We start from the raw sequence: 23,962 nt of genomic DNA, 5'->3' as shown, positions 1-23,962 counted from the left end.
CTAAATCTTTCCTATTCATATACCTATCCAGATGCCTTTTATATGCAAGCCTCCAACCATTCCTTTGGCAGCTCATTCCAAAACACACCATCCTCTGTGTGAAAAAGTTGCCCCTTAGCTCCCTTTTAAATCTTTCCCCTCTCCCATGTAGACCAAGCCCCCTGCAGTAAAACAGGAGACTGTAAGGGAAGGAGTTAGGGAGATTCAACACTCTCCCTCCCACCCCCATTAACCTCTCAGTGCTGTTGGGTTGGGTTTTTTTTTGAGTGCCCACTGTCAGTAGGGTTTGGAGTTACGGTCATACTTTAGCTGGCGAGGTTCACAATCAACTCCAGGAAGCAAGAGGCGGGCAGCTTGTCGCACATCGTCACTGTCAATGGAAAAACTTCGGCGATGCTCAGCGTGGGCCACAGCCACTCGTATCCACTCCATCAACGGGGGCAGTACCAGGAATGGCCTGTAGATGACAGCACAGCCTTACTGCTCCGAACTTCACTCAAACGTATCACCCATACATTCTGACTGAGTTCAAAACTAATGATGACATACAACAGAGTCATACAACATGGAAACAGACCCAACTAGCACACACTGACCATGTTCCCAAACTAAATTGACCCCACCTACATGCACTTGGCCCCTATCCCTCCAAACTTTCCCTATTCATGTACTTATCCAAATGTCTTTTAAACATTGGAACTGTAGCCATACCCACCACTTCCTCTGGCAGTTCATTCCACACATGAAGGACTGCGCATAAAAAGGTTGCCCTTGTGCCCTTTATAAATCTTTCTCCTCTCACCTGAAATTATGCCCCCTAATTTTGAACTCTTCCACCCTAGGGAAAAAGACCCTCGTCATTCACCTTGGCAGCCCCCTCGTGATTTTATAAACCTCAATCACCTGGATCATCCTGCAGCTCAAGTTCAATAAAGAACCTTTCAAGTATCCTCAGCTGCACATACAATAATCCAACTAACTGAGAACAGGCCTGTTAACCAGCTGTTGGTTTTGAGAGAAACGGTGGGCACAAGGGGAGCATTATGCTCTCCTTCAAACAGCCTCATGGGTTGCAGACAGTGAGCTGGCATCTGCTTCACATCTCACCAGAAAGATGGCACCTCTGGCACTGTGGCACCCCCTCAGTACCATACTGGCACTGTTGCTTCGGTGGCCTACTCTAGTCTCTCACTTTTAGAAAAGAAATCATTCATGGAATGTGGGCGAATCACTGCCCATCCCTAACTGGATAGTTAAGAGTCAACTCCATTGCTACAGGTCTGGAGTCACATGTAGACCAGACATGGAAAAGGTCGGCAGATTTCCTTCCCTAAGGAACATGAGTAAATCGCAGAGGTGACTACACGGACATCATTAGTTCAGAGTTTAATTAAAGTCAAATTTCACCATCTGCCATGATCAGATTCAAACCCTTGTCCCCTGAATGATTGTTAGTCTAGTGCCATTAACACAACGTCACCATCTTCCAAATTAAGACTATGTCACCCTCTCCCCCTTGGACTGAGCGGGCTCTGAGTTGGAGCAGCAAGTGTTCCACCAAGCTCTCAGAAGGCAGAAAGGGCTAATAAACTCAGTACGCCATTTTGTTTGTCTGTCAGGGTGGATTTTCTATCTTGAGGAATCCGATCACTTTCAAATTTGGTTGCATTTCAAAAGCTGGGTGAAAATTTAACTTCACGTTGCAATTTAAATTAAAATGACGAAGCTACCATTCAGAAAGATGTTCCCAAACAAGAAATAATCTTCATTTCTAGCTGTGCCTAACTTTAAATGGCTGAGAGAGATCAGGACAAACCTGAGAAGAGCGAAGAAGTTGAGTTCATGTCAAAAAGAAAGTGCAGCAGCGCTGTCTCCAACCCACCCAGAGATATCCCGGGCTTGTTGAGGGTACATGAGATTAATCTTAATGATGACAGACCAGGAGGGTGGAGTAGATTTGAGAGAGACAGAGAGAGAGAGACAGAGACAGAGAGAGAGAGAGAGAGACACACACACACACAGAGACAGAGAGAGAGAGAGAGACAGAGAATCTTAATGATGACAGACCAGGAGGGTGGAGTAGATTTGAGACAGGGACAGAGAGAGAAAGACACAGACAAAGAGAGAGACACAGACAGACAGACACAGAGAGAAAGAAAGAGAGAGATCGAGAGAGAGAGACACACACAGACAGAGAGAGAGAGACACACACAGACAGAAAGAGAGAGACAGAGAGACAGAGACAGAGAGAGAGAGAGACACAGACACACAGACAGAGAGAGAGAGAGAGAGAGAGACAGAGAGAGAGAGAGAGAGAGAGAGAGAGAGAAGGACTGACAGAGAGAGAGAGAGGTGAGCTATTTGCTGGCTGACGTGGATGTTAATTGTGTTTCAAAAGTAAAAAGAGCTGGATGCTGTACTACTCATGATACCTCTCCATGGTGAGGCTGACTTTAGATGGCTCCACATTCGGGTTTTCCCATTCCATCTGTGGACAGTGCATGAAGTAACAGAGGGTATAGAGGGCCTCAGACTCCCAGTGCAGCGGTCCCTGTTTATGATGGACTGGCGTTCCATTCCCACACTGTGTCCACTTCAGCGGCTGCAGGTGATGCATTGCCCGAGATACCAGGTCACCTGCAGAACACATCAAGGGGTTAATTCAATCTCACATGGACTACATCTTCAACCCAACAGAGGTTAGACAGTGGGTCTCGTGTCGATGAACCTAAGAGCAGGAGTAAGTCAATCAGCCAGCTGTGCTATTCAATAAGATCACAGCTGATCTGATTACATCTTCAATACCCTTTCATCCTTGTGCTCACCAAGAATCTATTCACCTCTGCCTTTTAAAAAACGAACATTCAGCGGCTGTTCTTTCACTGTCTTTTGAGGAAGACAGTTCCATAAACTCATGACGTTCCGTGAGAAAAGAATTCTCCTTACCCCTTCCATAAATAGGTGACCCTTTATTATTAAACAGTGACTCCTAGTTCTGGGCTCTCCCACAAGAGGAAATATTCTTTCCACTTTATCAAGAACACTCAGGATTTTGTACGTTTCAATCAAATTGCTTCCTACACTCCAAAAATTTCAAGACTAGCCTGTCCAATCTTTCCTCTCAAGACAACACATCCTTACTCTGTTTATCTCAGTTAAAAATTACTACTCCACAATATAAATTGTTGTGATCACTTGAAATTTGATGAGTGCAAGATATAAATCTTTGGTCACGTCTTTTTTTTCTCTGCAGAGATATGGAAAAAAAAAAGAATATCAGAATTTCATGAGTAAAGGCATAGCAACAGGAAAAAGGGGATAGTTTTGAGAGACAGATGGGCCAAAAAGGCCACTGCTTTGCAATTTTACAATAGCCAAAGAGATGGATAGAATATAAAAAAAAGGAATAAGAACTGAAGGTTGGGAAGAATAGAGAGGTAAAAACAATGACTGCAGATGCTGGAAACCAGATTCTGAATTAGTGGTGCAGAGCACAGCAGTTCAGGCAGCATCCAACGAGCAGCGAAATCGATGTTTCGGGCAAAAGCCCTTCATCAGGAATAGAGACAGTGAGCTGGAAGCAAGCTCTAGCTTATCTCTCCATGCTTCCAGCTCGCTGCCTTTATTCCTGATGAAGGGCTTTTGCCCGAAATGTCAATTTCACTGCTCGTTGGATGCTGCCTGAACTGCTGTGCTCTTCCAGCACCACTGATCAAGAATGGAGAGGTACTGAACGCAGAGGAACATCAGTGGCTGAAACCTGCTCGGTGAGGAACCTGCACACAAGTCTGTTCCAAGTGAGGATTCGAGGTGTGGACTGTGGTTTTATGGGTTAACGGTTTTCTCACTGAGGATTGAAGCATCACCCTCAGTGTCTATTTTCAGAATATTCTGCCCAGAATCCTGGCCGCTATCAAAATGGTTTGCAGATGTTTCAATCCCGAAAACACATGCAGAACCTGGCAACTGACAACTTAAATTCTCACAGATGTTCGTTGCAATGTTAACTGTGAATTAAAGGGCATTTGTTACACCATCAAATATATCGTGTGGCCCGTGAGTCACAAGCTAAAAACACCAATCACATCTGATAACGGGAGAGCTTCATCCATTGTTATGACGGGAGGCTTGTAGGTTGCCTTTCGGCCCAGTCTCTGGTTGCCCTGGTGGCCTATCTGCTTTAACTCAGCTGAATGGCTTGCAAGGCTAATACAAAGGTCAGCCAAGAATCAAACACAATGCCTGGAATCACATAGTGCAGCCAATGTAATCATACAGTATGGAAGCAGGCCATTCGGCCCATTGAATGTACACTGATCCTCTGAAGAGCATCTCACCCAAACCCACCCACCCCCTCCTGCCCCTGCATTTCCCATGGCTAACCCACCAAGCCTGCACATCCCTGAACACTGTGGGCAATTTACCATGCCCAATCCACCTAACTTGCACATCGCTGGGCTGTGGGTGAGTGCGCAGCACGGCAGCTATCACACCACCCCACCAATGAGGCAACTCCTCTTTCACCCACCAATCAGCTCCTAAACAGCTGACTGGTGAGCCTCTTTCCTAATTCATTCATGGAGTGTGAGTGCCTCAGGGCTGGCCAGCATGTATTGCCTGTTCTTAACTATCAGAGTACAGCACCGAAATAGACCCTTCGGTCCAACTCATCCATGTCGACTAGATATAAGAATCTAACCTAGTCCCACCTGCCAGCACCTGGCCCATATCCCTCCAAACCCTTCCTATTTATATACCCACCCAGATGCTTTTTAAATGTTGCAATTGTACCAGTCTCCACCACTTCCTCTGGCAGCTCATTCCATATACGCTCCACCATCTGTGTGAAAAAGTTGCCCCTTTAGATCCCTTTTATACCTTTCCCCTCTCACCCTAAACCTATGCCCTCTAGTTCTGGACTCCCCAACTCCATGCCCCTCATGATTTTATAAACCTCAGTAAGGTCACCCCTCAGCCTCCAATGCTCCAAGGAAAACATCACTAGCCTATTCAACCTCTCCTTACAGCTCAAATAGTCCAACCTGACAACATCCTTGTAAATATTTTCTGAACCCTTTCAAGTTTCACAACATCATTCCAATAGGAATTAGACCAGAATTGCATGCGATATTCCAACAGTGGCTTAACCAATGTCCTGTACAGCCGCAACATTACCTCCCAATTCTTGTAGTCAATACTCTGACCAATAAAGGAAAGCATACCAAACGCCTTCTTCACTATCCTATCTACCTGCGACTCCACTTTCAAGGAGCTATGAACCTGCACTCCAAGGTCTCTCTGTTCAGCAACACTCCCTAGGACCTTACCATTACATGTATAAGTCCTGCTAAGATTTGCTTTCCCAAAATGCAGCACCTTGCATTTATCTAAATTAAACTCCATCTGCCACTCTTTAGCCCATCTGATCATGATCGGAGGTAACCTTCTTCGCTGTCCATTACATCTCCAATTTTGGTGTTAACTGCAAACTTACTAACTATACGTCTCATGCTCACATCCAAATCATTTATGTAATTGATGAAAAATAGTGGACCCAGCACCTTTCTTAAATAATCAATACTTAAGGAACAGCAATATAATGCCAATTTAGGATGGTGACTGGCTTGGAGGGGAACTTGCAGATGGTGATGTCCGCATGTATCTGCTGCCCTTGTTCTTCTAGATGGAAGTGGTTTAGGTTTAGAAGGTGCTGTCTAAGGTACATGACACATTGCTGCTACTGAGCAACGATGGTGGAGGGAGTGGATGCTTGTGAATGTCAAATCACGTGGGCTGCTTTGTCCTGGATGGTGGTGTCAAGCTTCTTGATTGTTGTTGGTGAGCTTTTCAAATGCTGAAAGCTCCCCCCCTCAGCGCATTGAGAGTCATGTGGACTGCAGCGGTTCAAGAAAACAGCTCGTCTCAAGGGCAACTCGGAACAGAATAAAGTTGCTGGCCAGCCCACCTTTCAAATTAATAATAAAAACCGAAGCTGGGTTCTGGTTGATATAGGATGTACACACTTGTAATTAGATTAGATTAGACTTACAGTGTGGAAACAGGCCCTTCGGCCCAACAAGTCCACACCGACCTGCCGAAGCGCAACCCACCCATACCCCTACATTTACCCCTTACCTAACACTATGGGCAATTTAGCATGGCCAATTCACCTGACCCGCACATCTTTGGACTGTGGGAGGAAACCGGAGCACCCGGAGGAAACCCACGCAGACACGGGGAGAACGTGCAAACTCCACACAGTCAGTCGCCTGAGGCAGGAATTGAACCCGGGTCTCAGGCGCTGCGAGGCAGCAGTGCTAACCACTGTGCCACCGTGCCGCCCACAACTGAGGAAACTAATAAAAACTGAGCAAACCCCAACCCTCTGGGTTACAAAGTTCCAAAGATTCACAATCCTCAGAGTGAAGACATTCTCATCACAGTCTCAAATAGGCGCCAATTATCCTAGAAATAAGACAGCATGGAGAACGGCTCCAGTACTGTTTTTCACTACCTGGTTACCTACAATCTAATCTTTTGGACCAAAAATGACAAGTTTAAGTATTACTTAAAAGGTGGAAAGCTAGGAACAGTGATGGTGCCAAAAGATTTAAGGGTCTGATGACCTAAATGCAGTAATCAGGTAAAAATTAATCATTAAGGCTAAAGGAAAGTTAGCCTTCCTAAGTAGAGGACTAGATTATAAAGGAAAGGATGTGTTATTATAGCAGTGCAATGCCCTAGATAAATCAATGTGAGTTAACTGTATACAGCTCTGGATACTGCACTTTAGCTTCAGTATATTGGCCTCACGAGGAGGGTCTTGTAGACTCACAAGAATGTGACCAAGGTTCTGATGGTTAGATTATGAGAGAAAAAAAAATCCATAAACCAGGCTTGTGTTCTTTGGAGTGTAGAATAACTACAACACACTGAGCAGCAGCTTTCCTGTTCTGAAGCGGTACTGTTTGTATGGTATTGTTTAATAATACAGTTAAAACAGAGGGTTTCTATTTCTGAAATGCAATTGTTAGAAGTGTTTACAGACATTTTTCTCAGTAACATCTTGGAAGTTTTAGCGGCATTCAGTAAAGCAAGATGCTTTTTCAATCAACAGTTCAAACAATCGTGAGCCAGCCAACACTGATCATCTGAACTGTGTGTTAAGGATTTGGTGCTGTGTTTAGCAAAGCTGGAAGGTTGAGGCGCCAAGGGCAGAGACACGAGCAACAGAGGCGATTTAAGTCTGAGAGAGTGTTTGCTTGCAGCAATGTCATGGGAATCGACAACACAATATGGCAAGATATACTCTATTAAACTTACAACAAAGAACACATAAAAACACAACAATGTTCATGCACAGCAACAAAATTCAGTGCATACAGGTAAACATTTTGTTTTTGGCAAACTAGAAAAAATTTGGCCTCCCTTTCTGACCTAGTTATGAGGTCCCTCAAGCCCGTCCACTATTTCATACATTTGTGGGTGATCTTTGACCTCAGCTCCACTCTTCCACCAATCCCCCCTGACCCCTCTGTTCCTTCAAACCCACACCCTCACCTGAATATTTCCACAAAAACTGAGCAAACCCCAACCCTCTGAGCTAGAGTGTTCCAAAGATTCATAGCTCTGAGTGAAGACATTTCTCTTCATCATAGTCCCAAATGGGCGACCAATTATGCAGCGCCTGGCCATGTTCTACACTCATCAGGCAGGGGGCAGCAGTTGACACAGGATCTTGTATGGTTCAACAATTCCTTACATTCCAGAGAACACAGCCCCAATTTACACAACCTCTCACAGAATCATACAACATACAAGAGTCCTTTTGGCCCATCGATTCTACACTGCCAAAAATATACTTCTGCCTGCAATAGCCCCACCTTCCTGCACTGGGCCCATAGCCTTGAATGTTATGACACTTCAAGTACTCATCCAAGTAGTTTTTAAAGGTTTCCTACCTCTCCTACCCTCCCAGGCAGTGGGATGGGGTCCTCTTGTGATGCAGTCCCTACCACTGGACTGAAAGGCCAGAGTTCAACTCCCACCTGCTCCAGCTGTGTGTAATGACATCTCTGAACAGGGTGATAAATTTTAATTTTTAAAAAAATTTTACTTAAGACAATATAGAGGACGACAGTGGCAGTGTTCCTGTTGTTGGGCTATCATAGTTCCTGGTTCAAGTCCCACCTGCTCCAGAGGTGTGTAACAATATCTCTGAATAGATTGATTTGAAAAGATCTAGGACAACATAGGTATCATCCCAGCCAATACTCCAGTGTGAACACTGGCTGCAAGCTAAGTGTATCCTTTCCCGAGGTACAGAGGCTGAAGCAAGACCAAAAGTGCAGCCAAATCATCCACAATGTTCCTCACATCATCAGTCATTGCTGGGTCAGGCATGAACATTTGGGACAGTACAGCTGATGGGAAGCATGCAATTCTCCCAATTCTTTGTGTGTGTTCTCATTACAGCAGCTCAGAGAATAGGCGGGGCAGCCTGCATTCTGCTACAGAGCATTCAGAGATGGGGAAAAGGGCAAGGGACTACAGACAAAGTGCAGGGACAGGGAAAGATAGTCCACTGGAGGAGGGGGACCAGAAACCAGGACCTCATCGTAGTGGTGTGGTGTGGGGCCGGGCCACGGTGGGGACAGAGGAATCATGTTGGAGGAGAACTGGGCCAGTGAGTGGGGAAATCAACTGCAGGTGAAACCAGAAGACAGACTGTCAGGGGGGAGGGGTGCTGTCTTGGAACATTGAGATGCTGCCAATCTGTTGCACTTGGCCTCATGACCACTCGGTTCTCCGATGACTAAGCAGCAAGACGCCAGGCACAACCCATCAATCCTGAAGAAACTGGTCTGTGTAACTGAATGGTCACATCACTTAATTCCCTCATCCTAAATAACATTGGCCTGTCTAATGGAAAGAGAGATTAATGAAGCATGGTGATGGAGAGATAGATACACAAAACTGGGACAGGCACCAGACAATTAACCATAACATTAATGGACTTGGCTCACCTTTTGTATCTATTCTGAAGGGGAAAGGAACAGTTGAGTTTACATGAAGTTGGAATCTGCCAAGGTTTAACGATGATTTTGTCTCGTCTCCTTCCAACAGAGTAAGCTCAATTTGCCAAAAAGGATGAAAGCTTTGCTATTGCTTTCCAGCTGTTACTTTCATTTATGCAAATGCATCAAGCACGCAAACAGGAATAAAAGGCCACAAATTGATTGTGTATATCACTTATCATCAGGAAACAGTAAAATGGCTGTTCTTCAGTCAGGGGAGTGGTGAGAACATCAGGCGGTGAAAGTTTGTGGGGTGTACACGTGGTATGGAGAACAGCACTTTATATTGATTGGGCTTCAGGCTAACAAGCAGGACCTTCACCAGCAGCCTGTGCTCAAGAAGGTCATGGAAAGACATCCGGGGCAGAAGTATTTAGATTTATCGTAGACTCTTCAACCTTTGAATTAGAGGGCTGTAGTTTAAGGCTCACTCTGAGAATGAGTGCTGAGGGAGATGTGGAAACTAAAAGAAAATCCTGTGACAGAATTTGAAGGACTGCAGGAGGTCCCTGATGTCCTAGTCAACATTAACCTTCGAATGTCACCAGATTATTTGGTTGTACACCTCATCGCTGATTAGAGAACATATGCATGCATCTCTTCACCCATCCATCTTCTCCCCCACCACCACCCCAATACACACAAAATTCTAATACAGAGAGGGGCCATTTAGTCCATTCCCAGAGAGATATCCCCTTAGTACCAAACCCTTTCTCTGTATTTTCAGTTTCAATCTCTTATACAAATGTAGCGAGTTTCCCTTGTAGCAACTGTTCAGGACTCCGCTTCCACATCTATTCTGGTCAAGAACTCCATGACCCTTTTAACCCCCTCTAAAAATAATTCTCCTGCCCTCTCTTGGTGGTGGTCCCATATTCAGGTCATGGAGTCACAGACTTACCAATTATTGAAAAACATTCCCTCCCCCAACAATTGTTTGATCGACACACGTCCTGATCCCAAAAATGTCTATCAGATTACCTCTTCACCCTCTCTGCTCTAATGAGAATTATTGTAGTTACTCGTCATAATTGAACGCAATGAGCTTATAGTCTCATTAACTTTTCTAATCTTTTTTCTCTACTGATCATGATTTTAAATTCCTTTCTTTAGCGTCTTGATTTTCTACTATTCTCGAGATGTTCTTGCATCAATGTGAAGAAATACTTGTTCAAAATCTTTGTCGTCCCCTTGTTTGCCATTATTAATTTCCCAGTCTCAAACTCTAAAAAGACCTACACTTATTTTAGCTACTCTCATCCTTTTTTAGAATTGTAGAAGTAGTATTTATGGTCTGTTTTGCTAGTTCTTATTCACACCCTAATTTCTCCATGTTTTAAAGAAATTCTTTGCCAGTTTCTAAACTGTGCCCAATCTTCTTGGTTACCACTAGTCTTTGCAGCGTTGTTTCTTTCTTTTTTCCTACAATTAGATGTCATCCGCAACTTCCTTAGTTAGTCACCAATTATGCATTCCCCGCTTAAGTACGCTTTTATTTCAATGGAACATGTCTTTGTTGAGAGTTATGAAAAATCTTCTTAAATGTCTGCCATTACTTCATCAACTTACCTTTTAAGATGTTTTCCCACTCTATCTTAGCCAAATATATCTGCATATCCTTATAATTACTTTAGTAAAAGTTTAAGACTAATTTTAGATTCAAATCTTTCATCTTAAACGGAATGTGAAATTCTACCATATTATGTCTACTTCCCTATCCCTGATTTCCTTCCTAAAGTTATAGTGATCTATCTAAAGGCATATTTTTCTGCTCATTTCTTCAGCTTGTGGTCTTGAGTGTCTACGAGGTAAAAACAATGACTGCAGATGCTGGAAACCAGACTCTGGATCGGTGGTGCTGGAAGAGCACAGCAGTTCAGGCCCGATGAAGGGCTTTTGCCTGAAACATCGATTTCACTGCTCCTTGGATGCTGCCTGAACTGCTGTGCTCTTCCAGCACCACTAATCCAGAGTCCTGAGTTTCTACTTCAGTCGCTCGTAGAGGTTCTGATTCACAACTACAATGAGCAGTCTAACTATGGATAGGTTCACTTGAGATGGCTTCTAGTTGCTGCAGCCATTCTGTCTCGAGATTCTAGTTCCTCTGCCATCACTGTCAAAATAAAAACACTGGTCTTGCCTTAGCCACAGCTTTAGTCCCAACCTGGGCCTTGGGTGACCCCTGCCCTGTATTAAAGTATATTCAAGGTTTTAGTTCCAATTTCACCCCCAAGAGACACCATTCTACCTCATAGGAGACCATTCAGCATTTCAAACCCCTTCACCGCCACAGCAGCTGGAGGAATTTAAATTCAATTCTGAACAAGCCATTCCTGATCTGACCTCAATTCTAGTTACTCCTTCAACCATTGCACTTAGCGGTGAGACAAGATAATTTAACCCAGTTTAATCCAGTGAGGTCTCCTCCAGCACTTATTTTTATTCTTTGCACGCAGGACTGTGTCATTTCTACAGCTAGCATTTGGCCTTGAGCAGCAATCTCTGAGTTGCATCTCTAGGGCAGTTGAATGTTCGAGGCATTTCAGAGGGTAGTTAAAAATCAATCACGCTGCTGTGAATTTAGAGTTACATATTGACCAGATCAGGTAAGAACAGCAGATAACTTTTACTCTTTTGCAGATTTCTTTCACTTAAAAGGACATTAGTGAACCAGAGAAATCTAACCATCACCATGTCTGATGATCAGTTTTCAATTCCAGACCATTTTATTGTATCCAGAAGGGTTCACACACACACACACACACACACACACACACACTATTGTTTCTCCTCCATCACCGAATGTTCTTTTCTACAATCTATTAACACGATCAGTAAATTACTTGTGTTTTCCAGTTGATTAATTTACGTTGAGGGCAACAGACGCTATCAAAGGGGGAGGGACAGTTAGGGACGGACACACACACACACACACACACACACTTCCACATTTGATTAAAATGAATTAAACTCCATTAACTGCTACGTTGAGGTTTGAACTCATGTCCCTAGAGTCCCATTCATCTGGGCCTCTGGATTACTAGTCTAGTGATATTACACTTGTACAGTCTCCCCCTAGAATCTTAGCAAAGTATCACTTACAGTCTCACAGTGGTGTGGAAAGGTAGAAATGGTTAAATGATTAAATTCTTTCCTTACTGAGTTCAGCAATGCTCCCCACACGGGTGACCAATAAGGACTGTTCAATAGCTCGGAGCTCGGACTGACTATACATTGGTGCTCCTTCAGACTTGCACATCTCTTTGCTCAAGTTCAGGCTCTCAGGCAGGCTCAGGATTCCTGGAGGAAAACCGAGATGAGAAAATCTTAAACACAGAGCACTGACCCGTCAGTTAGAAACAGACCATTTTAAGAAAGTGTTAATATAGCGCATGGAAGAACAAGCTTCACAAAAATATTCAACATTTCTCTATGAAGTCAGCATCTGCTCATTGCCTGTGTTGACAGAGATAATAGAATTTTAGCCAATGCCCACTGTAGCACTGAATTGCCCTTTTACTACATCATAAAAACAGCTGCTTTGTCAGAGGCAGATTGTGTTCAGTCTACTGCCTGCTTTTCATCTCAGTGTCCCATTGCAAAGAACCTTCCCAAGCAAGACTGACTAATTGGCTTTGCTTTAAGGGATCAGAAAGCTGGGAATTGCTACAAGTCCTTTGTGACAAACCCCATGGTCGAGTGGCAGCCTTGGATAACCACAGCTAGGCTGGTCCTTGCTAAACCAGTTCAGGAAAGGCCAGAGCACCTACACATCACTGGGACCTCCGTACTTACCCATCATGCACTTGCGGAGAAAGACTAACAATGTTGCATATTACTGTGAAATGTCCCCAATATTGACTAAATAGTGGAGTAATCACCCTCAACTTAGCGAATGAAAGAGTGATTGCTTGGCTCCATGAATAAAAAGTTACTCAAGATACACCCCATTGTTGGATAATGGACCACTAAATGGCATTCAGGCTGTGGTCAAGTGTGGGTAACATGTGTTTGGTGAGGGGATTTGGGCTTTTCTGGATCACTGTTACATTAGCAATGATGCTGTCACAGGAGAAGTCAAACTGTCTATCTTCACTGGACAATAAACCAGAACATAATTTCCCTTGCTCTCGGTAACTGTCTAAATCCATCTGACAATCCAGTTATTGTCTCCAGCTGTTCTTGGCTTTACCTCACTCAGTTTAATGGGGACTCCTGCTGCTTTCAAACTTAGCAAATGTGCACATCATCTCTTTACATTGCCCAGCCTATAAAGCATAGTGATCACAAAGGTTTAAACATTCCTAACAGTATACACACTCAAGCCATGGGGTGGAATGGAGGCCACAATAATCATTCTCACTGAGTTAAGAAATGAGCAGCTCCTGAGGGCCCTGTTTTGGAAATACATTGATGTTAGTTCATGGATGATTATCTCCCCAAATTAATTTGCAAAGGCAGATCCCTGCAAGGAAGCCTTGAACCCAGTCCCGACTCCAAAAGCTTGGAAATAATGACTTTTCTCATTCACTCCAATGACTGGGAATAAGAGTGGCTTTGTATTATAAAGGCACCTTTCAATAGGTTTAGAGACAATAACTGATGACTGCTGATTATTAATCAGAATTATGTCAGTGATATTTTTGCTGCACACAGTGTTCCCACTTGTAAACCTCAGACTCTCACACTCGGCCCGAGTCTATGCCCCCGATATAATCCCACAATCCCAAGTAGCCTGTGACCCCTCAATGCTCAGATACTGGAAAGCACTGACGAATGTTTGGTCAACTCACCCATCAACATGGTGTGGGAAAATTGCTTCACCACTTGTGAAAAACAATGGACATTTGAAGTTGCTGAAGTGTAGGTTTGGAAAAGAGCCAAAACATGGCACCCAATGGAGGAAGATGGCAGGTACACGAAGATGACAACATGCTGAGGCACACAGACAAACTCTAGGGCTACCCCTGCCAGTGAATCAAGAAGAATCTGAAACCAGAACGTTTCAGGAATTTTCTCAATACTTTTTGACGTTGTCCAAATGTCCAAGCACAATTTAACCCTTTATTCTTAATGAACTGAGCTTCTCTTCCTATCTGGAAACAGACCCAAATAAATTTTAGGATCACACCATCACATCTTCGCATTCAAACTTTACAAACAAATAAAATTAATCTCACTATTTCCCCGACTCCTCATAGCTCTCTCTCAATACCAAACTAATCCCACTGCTCCACTCTCTCCCTCTAGCCCAGTATCAAACTAAACACACTGTCCATTCTCTACATCGAGAAATGCATTCTCCTATTTAACTGCTCCAGAGTTTAAACTGTTTCACATTCACAAATGTGGACTTGTGTAATACACAATCCATACAAGAGAGGATTCCAGTTAACTGAGAAAACCTGAAAATGTTGGAAACACTGAAAAGATCAGGCAGCAACTGGAGACAGAAAAAAGCTTACAGTACAGGGGGTAGGATATCGGCATAGATAGAAAATAAACTGGTTAACAGAAAGCAGGGAATAGGAATAAATACCAAGTGATTTGGTTGTGCATGAGTTGCAAAAGACTTGTACGCTGATATACTATACCTTATTTCCAATCAGGAGATACACTGGTCTCTAGTTAAACCACACCCTGTCTGAAAATAGCCCTTGTGGAGATTTTCCCCAAACCGTTCATGCAGTTTCACAGGAAACCTCCACGATGGCAATAAGTAGCTCACCACCATACCAGAATCTGAAACTGACCCTTCGCTTTGATAAGGTGCCATGTAATAGAACCAATGGGATAGCAGCAGAACAGATACAAAGTTGGTTGAGTGATAGGAGATAGAGCAGTGGAGAACAGTTGTGTGTTTAGGACTGGATGAAAGTATACAGTGGAAATAGTGACATTTTTCATTCAGCTCCAATGGCAGGGAATAACAATGGCTTTGTATTTCAATCAAGGAAGGCAGGTCAGGTCTTGGGAGTTCTCCAACGACCTGATCTGCCTTCCTTGATTGGAATTGATGACCTAGATTTGAGAGGACTGGGCACAATTTCAAAATTTCCAGGATGACACTAAAATTAATAGTAGTATGTAGGGTGCAGAGGATAGTGATGGACTGCAGGAGGACACAGGCAGGTTGGTGGGATGGGCAGATGATGCTTAGCATGAGAAGTGTGGGTTTATTTTCCTGAAGCATCATCAATAACCAAACCGGGAACTTATGGCTATTGGACAGCTTTGGCCAAAATCCAGATTCTTCACAGAAATCTGAATCTTGTAGGGGTTGGACATTTGTACAATCCAGACTGAAAATACTCAGCACATCTGGCAGGATCTGTGGAGAGAGGAACAGAGTTAACATTTCAGTTCAGTGACCTTCCATTTGAAATGCTAACAGAATCTCTACAGATTTTTCTGTAACCAAATTAAAATTTCCATGATCACAGTGGGATTTGAACTCATTTGGATTATTAATTGTGTAACAGAACATAGATACCACTAAACAAGGCATCTTTCCTCTGTTATGTACCTCTCACTGACCTACAACAACCTTAGGAATGAAGCATCAACATCTATTACCTAAGCATTAAAAGCTCATTGATGAATCAGCACAAGTTACTGGAAACAACGCAGCTGTGTAACATTACATTACATTGAACGCTAGTCAATGTCTGATGACAACAGAGGGAGAATCAAAAATAGCCCGGGGATGAAGTGCAGTCAGCTGATGTAGGCACATTCAGATGTGATCAGTCCTCATCCTCATCAGAATTCATAACAGATAAAGTTAAAAGGAAGTATATGCATTTATTACAACAGTGGCTCCACTTCAGATGCTCTTAATTGGCTGTAAAATGCTTTGGGATGTCCTAAAAATCAGGAAACAGATTACGAAAAGGTTTCTGATACAAGGTGTGAATATTGAAAGACATGATGAGTAATTGGTCACAGAAGCTCCTAGTTTATTTTTTACTGGGTGAATAGTAGAATGAACAAAGGTTCTTTAAAGAATATAAAGTTCTTTACTCGGCCTTTACCGCACTTATTAAAATAAATCAAAGATCTTGGGTTGTGTGGTTTAACTACAGCCCTGTGCCAAATGAAATAAAAACTCAGTCAACATCAAAAAGCCACATTAGATGTGGCTGAGTTTGGGATGGCTGCAGTCTGGATCTCCGCTCTCATCTCCCGGCTTCTCCCAGTGGGTGTGTCTAAGGCTCATGTTGTTTAGTTTGACACTCGGCCAACTCAGATAATTCCAATCTTTCAGCAGGCGTGTGAAGTTGTGCAAAGATGGTTCAGACTCTGGTCTAGAGTTTAAGCTGATTCGCATTCACAAATGCGGACTCATGTAATACACCATGCACACAAGAGAGGATTCCAGTTAACTAAGAAAAACTGAAAATGTTGGAAACACTAAAAAGATCAGGCAGCAATTGGAGACAGAAACAAACTTATGGTACGGGGGATAGGATATCGTCATAGATAGAAAACAGACTAGCTAACAGAAAGCAGGGAAAAGGAATGAATACCAAGTGATTTGGTTGTGCATGTGCTGCAAAAGACTTGTATGCTGGTACAGCAAGTACTGAGGAAAGGGAAATAGAATACGGAGGTAGGAAGGTTTAAATTCATTGATTACACCATATCTGGTGTACAGTGTCCTGAATGATCACCTTATTTAAGGAAGGATACAAATGTGTTGGAGGCACTTTGGAGACAGCTTAGCAGATTAATCCCGAGAATGAGAGTACTGTTTTATGAGGAAAGATTGGCCAAGCCAGACTCCTATTGCTGGAGATTAGAGGAGTAAGAGGTAACATGATTGAAACATAAAAGCTATGGTGGGGTCTTTACAGGATTGGTGTGTGTAGTGATTGTAACAAGATCAGCCACATGGACCTCATAGAATGAGTTCCCTAACTGGGGCTGTTAACCTGGTCCAATCAGGGAGCCCAGGCTGACAGATATAAACAGGAGCGTTGTTGTACTCTATGCACTGTTTCTTATCTAATTGGACTGGTATGTATTTGTTATTGTTTTGTGATGACTGAAAATGGGATTTGAGGTTTGTCCTCATTTCCCTGAAAACTGCTTGAACGGTAGGGTTTGGGGCCTGGCTTTGCTGCCCCTCTCCCTTGTAAATTGCTGTCTCTCCATATCCAACTGTTAATGTTAATTGTTTGTAAACTGCGTACCGTTTAATAAAACTTAAAAAAACAGGAGGGTCAGAGACTCTGAGAGCTGGCAGTGCCAAGGACTCTCTACATGTAAGTAAAGGGTGACTTGTTGATGGGATCCTGGTCTCAATGGAATTATTTCAATATAAAAATGATGTTTCCTCTTATTGGAGATTACAGATTCTAGGGGTCACTTTTAAAATCAGGCCTTTCTCGAAGAAGGTTGCGACTGTTCCTCAACAGGGGGTGAAGCAGATATTTAAATATTCTTTTAAAAGGTAGAGGTGGATAAACTCTTGTTAAACAAGAGGGGTGTGTGAAAAGTCATTGAAATAGGCAGGAATATCAGATCGGCCATTATCTTATTGACGAATGGAACAGGCTCAAGAGGCTGAATGGTCTACTCCTGTTTCTTGTTGGATGTAAAATATTCCTCTTTGGGTAATTTCTCACAGGGCGACTGCTATCAGATCTAATTCTCCCCAAAGATTCGATATAGATTAATTAATTCAAAACAGACAGCCAATAGATATCTTTAAAACAGGGGCTGCTTAAATAGCTGTTAAGTGTTTAAAAAAAAACTACCAGACCTACATTTGAGCAAATGACATGAGATGCAGTCAAAATGAATTCACACTGATTCAAGGCTTTGTGACTGTGTCATGTGACAGGGTGGGAGAGGGTTTGGCTAATCACTCCGGGGAACCACATTTAAGGAAAAAAATCAGGACGGAATGGGATTTGTTAAAAGCAGCACATTTATTTCTTTGCTGAACAAACCCAGTATTAAAAGATGTTGGATGTCAATGTATTAGAGCCAAAAGACAATTTATGAAAGACTGCCAAAGTCAATTTTAACCCAACTCTGAGCACACCCTGTTTATTGAGGGGGGGGGGGGGTGGAGACATGGAGCAGAATGAATTGGGGGGGGGGAAAGAGAGAGAGAGAGAGAGAGAGAGAGAAGGGAGTGAAAGAGAGTGTTAAATAAAAGGATATATGGTCTCAGGTTTGTTTTATAAATTTATTTGGAGTTGCATTGATTTGCATCCTTTGGAAAGAGGAAGCAAATTACTCTACAGTTGGTCAAACAAATGTCGCTTGTTTGCATTTGAACAAAAGGCACAGCAAATGCTGTTCATAGAACAGTCTCTGGAAAGAACTGCATTTCAGTCACTATAAATATAGCATCAAAATAATAGTTTAATTTCAGTGGATTCAGTACTACTTTTTAAAAAGAAATTCATTCATGGGATGAGGAAGTTGCTGGCTGGGCCAGCATTTATAGACTTAGATTAGATTAGATTACTTACAGTGTGGAAACAGGCCCTTCGGCCCAACAAGTCCACACCGACCCGCCGAAGCGCTACCCACCCATACCCCTGCATTTACTCCTTACCTAGCACTATGGGCAATTTAGCATGGCCAATTCACCTGACCCGCACATCTTTGGACTGTAGGAGGAAACCGGAGCACCTGGAGGAAACCCACGCAGACACGGGGAGGACGTGCAAACTCCACACAGTCTGTCGCCTGAGTCGGGAATTGAACCCGGGTCTTAGGCGCTGTGAGGCAGCAGTGCTAACCACTGTGCCACCGTGCCGCCCACTTAGCTCACCCTAACTGTCTAGAGGGCAGCATCATAAAGATATACAGCATGGAAACTGACCCTTCGGTCCAACTTGTCCAAGCCAACCAGATATCCTAACCTACTCTAGTCCCATTTATCAACACTTGGCCCATATCCCTCTAAACCCTTCCTATTCATATACCCATCCAGATGCCTTTTAAATGTACCAGCCTCCATCACTTCCTCTGGCAGCTCATTCCATACATGCACCATCCTGAGCGAAAAAGTTGCCCCTTAAGTCCTTTTATATCTTTCCCCTCTCACCCTAAAAGAGCCAAGCAGACTATACCTATTTATAAAAGGTCTGGAGTCACATGTAGGGAAGACTTGAAAAGAATGGCAGTTTCCTCCCATAAAAGGACAGTAGTGAACCAGACGGGTTGTCCCCAATAATCGGTAATCGTTTAATAGTCGTCACGAGACTCAAATTCCAGATTTTTATTGAATTTAAACATCTCTTGTCACCTGCCAGGTTCCTCAGAGCATTACCCGAGTCTCCGAATTAACAGTTCAGTAATATGCCACTAGGGTGTCACCTCCCCATGCCCCCATGCGTGCTACACACACCTCTTTTCATTCCTGCTCTGAAGCCAGAAATCTTCAGACATCACCAAGCTAGTGCCAGGCTCCTATTGAAATGTAAAGAAGAGTGAAGTTCCTCCAAATTTCACACTGGAGCTGCCCTCTACTATCCCACTGCACACAGCCGAGGCACTGTGTTCAGTATTCAACCGACGGATTTGGGAGATGCAGTTTCCAATCAGACAATGAAATTATTTTGCTCCGTATTTCTGACATCTGAATTAATTTAACATGCTGTTTCTGTTAGAATCACATGACTTGCCTCCTGGGAAAACTATGTCCTACGTAAAGTTTCACTTAATCAGTGGGGGTTTTACAGGGTAGGTGCTTGTATGGGGAAAATCTAGAATTGTGGTTTGTGGGCCGGGGGCACGGATTAAGATTGAGGGGTTTCCCCATTTAAGATGAAATGGTGATATAATTTCTCCTCTTTGAGAGTCATTGATCTTCTGAATATATTCAAGTGGCTTTTGCTTGACAAGGAATGAGGCTGCAATAGCATGAGGGAGGTGCAAGAACACAGGGAAGGGTGTCTCAACCAGAAATGTTAACTCATTTCTCTCTGCAGAAGCTGCTAGACCCACTCTGCTTTTCCAGCCATTTCTGTTTTCATAGAGAGAGTGATAGAGATGTACAGCATGGAAACAGACCCTTCTGTCCAACCCATCCATGCTGACCAGACATCCCAACCCAAACTAGTTCCACCTGCCAGCACCCAGTCCATATCCCTCCAAACCCTTCCGATTCATATACCCATCCAAATGTCTCTTTAATGTTGCAAATGTACCAGCCTTCACCACATCCTCTGGCAGCTCATTCCATACATGTGCCACCTTCTCTGTGTGAAAATGTCTCTCAGGTCTCTTTTATATCTTTCCCCTCTCACCCTAAACCTATGCTCTCTAGTTCTGAACTCCCTGATCCCAGGGAAAACGGCTTTGCCTATTTATCCTATCCATGCCCCTCAATTTTGTATACCTCTATAAGGTCATCCCTCAGCCTCCGACGCTCCAGGGAAAACAGCCCCAGCCTGTTCAGCCTCTCCCTGTAGCTCAGTTCCTCCAACCCTGGCAACATCCTTGTAAATATTTTCTGAACCCTTTCAAGTTTCACAACATCTTTCCGATAGGAAGGAGACCAGAATTGCTTGCAATATTCCAACAGTGGCCTAACCAATGGCCTGTACAGCCGCAACATGACCTCCCAACTCCTGTACTCAATACTCTGACCAATGAAGGAAAGCATACCAAACACCTTCTTCACAATTCTATCTGCCTGTGATTCCACTTTCAAGGAGCTATGAACCTGCACTGCAAGGTCTCTTTGTTCAGCGACACTCCCTAGGACCTTACCATTAAGTGTCTAAGTCCTGCTAAGATTTGCTTTCCCAAAATACAGCACCTCGCATTTATCGGAATTAAACTCCATCTGCCACTTCTCAGCCCATTGGCCCATCAGGTCCAGATCCTGTTGTAATCTAAGATAACCCTCTTCACTGTCTACTACACCTCCAATTTTGGTGTCATCTGCAAACTAACTGTACCACTTATGCTCGCATCCAAATCATTTATGTAAATGACAAAAAGTAGAGGGCCCAATCGTTAGGATTCATTGGATGACTCCTCCAAAGAGCTAGTACTGACACTGCAGACTGAATGGCCTCCTGTTGCTGTACGACCCTATGGTAGGGTGTAGGCTACTCAGCCCCTTGGACCTGCTTTGCCCGTCTAAGGTAGTGGCTGAAGTGACTGTGGCCTGAACTCCACTACCTTGATGATCCAAAGTCTATCCCATGTACCTCACGCATCTCAATAACTAAGCCTTCATCACTCCCTGGAGCGGGACGGGGAAAGAGAATCCCACAGTCCAAGAACCCCAGAGAAAGAAACTCACCAGAAATCAGTACAATTCCCAGAGGCTTTGAGTCAGCTTTCTACCCAGCTACAAGCCAATGACATGAACAAGTTTAGTAGTCAGTCCCCTCTCATCATGAAGGCCCCCATGCCTAATTTATAAAACCCAGGATGGTGCCCACATTTTTACACTAAATTATATAAACACTGTGTTCCTTTTTAGCAGAGCTCTGTCTTAGTTCTTAAACCTCTTTGCTAACCTTTGACTAGTCAGGGTATATTTCACATGCTCCACTTTCTATGGAAAAAAAATTAATCAATTTTTCTACATTAAAAAAGGTTAACTCAGAAACCAGCTGCGAGTGATATTTCTTGCACACTTTGCCTGTTCATTATTTCTGTGTCTGTTGGAAATATTCATTGAACTTTCCCAAAGATGTGGTAGTCTCCAGTACAGCCACTCCCCATCAGTAAGACTACTCCCGAATGGCAAAACTCCAACACCCATCCCACTCTCACCCAGCAGTGTAAAACATTTTCCTGACCTTGCTCACATTCTCCTATATGACAGTTTTAAATTAGGAATGCTCACTCCCATTCTCCAGCCAAAAAAAAATTGCTTTCTCCCGAACAGTCCCCCTTCATGAAAACCCCAGCTCCAAAAGGAACACAGCCTCAATATCTCAGTTAAAAATCACTCAACACCAGCTTATAGTCCAACAGGTTTTGGAGCACTATTCATTCTCCACAATCACCTTTTGAAGATCGTAAGACACAAACTTTATAGGAAATGTTTACAGTGAATGACCATGTTGCTAAGAAAGAGACTTAAACAATCCAGGACTTTTTCAATATATAATTTCAGTTACATCACACTGTAAACTTTTGCTATAAATTGTGTCTTACAAACTTATTCTCCAGAACCACCTGATGAAGGAGCAGCGCTCCGAAAGCTAGTGCTTCCAAATAAACCCGTTGGACTATAACCTGGTGTTGTGTGATTTTTTAACTTTGTACACCCCAGTCCAACACCGGCATCTCCAAATCAATCTCTCAGTCTGCTGCTTAGCCTTTCAGCAGTGTAGCAAAATCATCATAGAATCTCTTCAGTGTGGGAACTGGCCACTTGGCCCAACAAGTCCATACTGACCCTCTGAAGTATAACCAACCCAGACTCATTCCTCTACCCTGTTACTCTACATTTTACCCCTGACTAATACATCTAACCTACACATCCCTGAACACCATGGGCAATTTAGCACGGCCAATTTCAAATAACCTGCACATTTTTGGATTGTGGGAGGAAACCAGAACAAACCCACACAGAACACGGGGAGAATATGTGCATAGTCAGTCGCCCGAGGCTGGAATCGAACCTGAGTCCTTGGCACTGAGAGGCAGCAGTGCTAACCACTGAGCAACCATGCCACCCATTAAAGATAGTGATTTGTGTGACCCGCCTCCACGTCCTTCAAGACTTTGAGTTAACAACAATCACCGATTCAGAATTTATATTTATCCCCAGTCCTGGTGAATCCCGTTCTCTGTGCTTTAAGTGAGCTTTCTGTAACAGTGAATGATAACCTAGTGCTCAGTATTGATTCATTATTACATACTCCACACTTGTGGAGTATGTCTCTATTTATAAAACTGTACTGAATGTCCCTCTGTCCATCTACAATTTTCATGTCTTTCTCCTGAATGTACACCCTTGTTCCTTGCTTTTACTCCAGAAATGTATCGCCTCACACTAATTTGCAGTGCTCTATCATGTTCCATAAATGTGTCTGTTTTCCTGAAATCTTCCAGTGTCCTCCTTGTTTGATAAGCCTCCTCCCAACGCCATCAGCTCATCTAGGCTTGGATGTCCGGACCACAGTCTAAACCATCCAAAGGATGGAGCAACCAAGAGGACCCAGCACCATCTCCAGTTCACTTGTTTTCGATATCCAACACAGTCAAGTCAAACCTGGATTTCAGTGGTTTGAGGCAGAGACTCACCACCACCTTTTCAAGAGCAATTCGCAACAGACAACAAATACTCACCTTGCCAGTGGCACCCAGCTATCATGAAAGAACATTTTTAAAAATAACTCCAATCCCCGTTTTCTGTGTCACAGCTTGCATTCTATCCATGCAGTACCAGTTTCTGTTCGAAAACTGGGACCAAATGCATCGTTCACATCCACCACCTTCCTTTTTCTGTACAAGTGGACACCTCAAGAGTGACTAAGATTACTCAGTACATTCCTATAGAGTCTTTCATGGAATAAAATTTCCTGAGGCATTTCATATGAGCTTTATAAAACCTAGAGCAACACTGAGCCAGGTAAAGGAGGTACTAGGACATCTGCTCATGGTCTTAAACGGCACAGATGGACACTATGATACGGAATTCCAGAGCAGAGGGCTTGCAGGAAGGTAGCGCCAGGATTTTGACCCAACACTGAAGGAATGCTAATATATTTAAAGATGCGGCAGTGCCAGTGTTGGACTGGGGTGGAAAAAGTTAGAAATCACACAACACCAGGTTATTGTCCAACAGGTTTATTTGGGAGCACTAGCTTTCGGAGCGCTGCTCCTTCATTAGGTGGTTGTGAAGCAGGACCATAAGACACTGAATTTATAGCAAAAGATTACAGTGT

The 23,962-nt window shown here is 43.4% G+C and overlaps 1 protein-coding gene across 1 annotated transcript in view; it reads right to left on the bottom strand.

Moving 5' to 3' along the window:
* btbd11b (BTB (POZ) domain containing 11b) overlaps positions 1 to 23,962 on the bottom strand; it is a 111,938-nt gene that overhangs the window by 29,393 nt on the left and 58,583 nt on the right. Inside the window, exons 2-4 of the mRNA XM_060839714.1 lie at positions 12,237 to 12,377; positions 2,433 to 2,637; positions 305 to 457 (exon numbers count right to left, since the gene is read on the bottom strand). Of these exons, the coding sequence (XP_060695697.1) occupies positions 305 to 457; positions 2,433 to 2,637; positions 12,237 to 12,377 (499 nt within the window). The remainder of the gene's footprint in view (positions 1 to 304; positions 458 to 2,432; positions 2,638 to 12,236; positions 12,378 to 23,962) is intronic.

Source organism: Hemiscyllium ocellatum, chromosome 19 (genome assembly GCF_020745735.1).
Source record: "Hemiscyllium ocellatum isolate sHemOce1 chromosome 19, sHemOce1.pat.X.cur, whole genome shotgun sequence".
NCBI classification, from domain to species: domain Eukaryota; kingdom Metazoa; phylum Chordata; class Chondrichthyes; order Orectolobiformes; family Hemiscylliidae; genus Hemiscyllium; species Hemiscyllium ocellatum.
The sequence above is the reverse complement of the archived record's forward strand: the minus strand, read 5'-3'. Positions and strand labels throughout refer to the sequence as shown.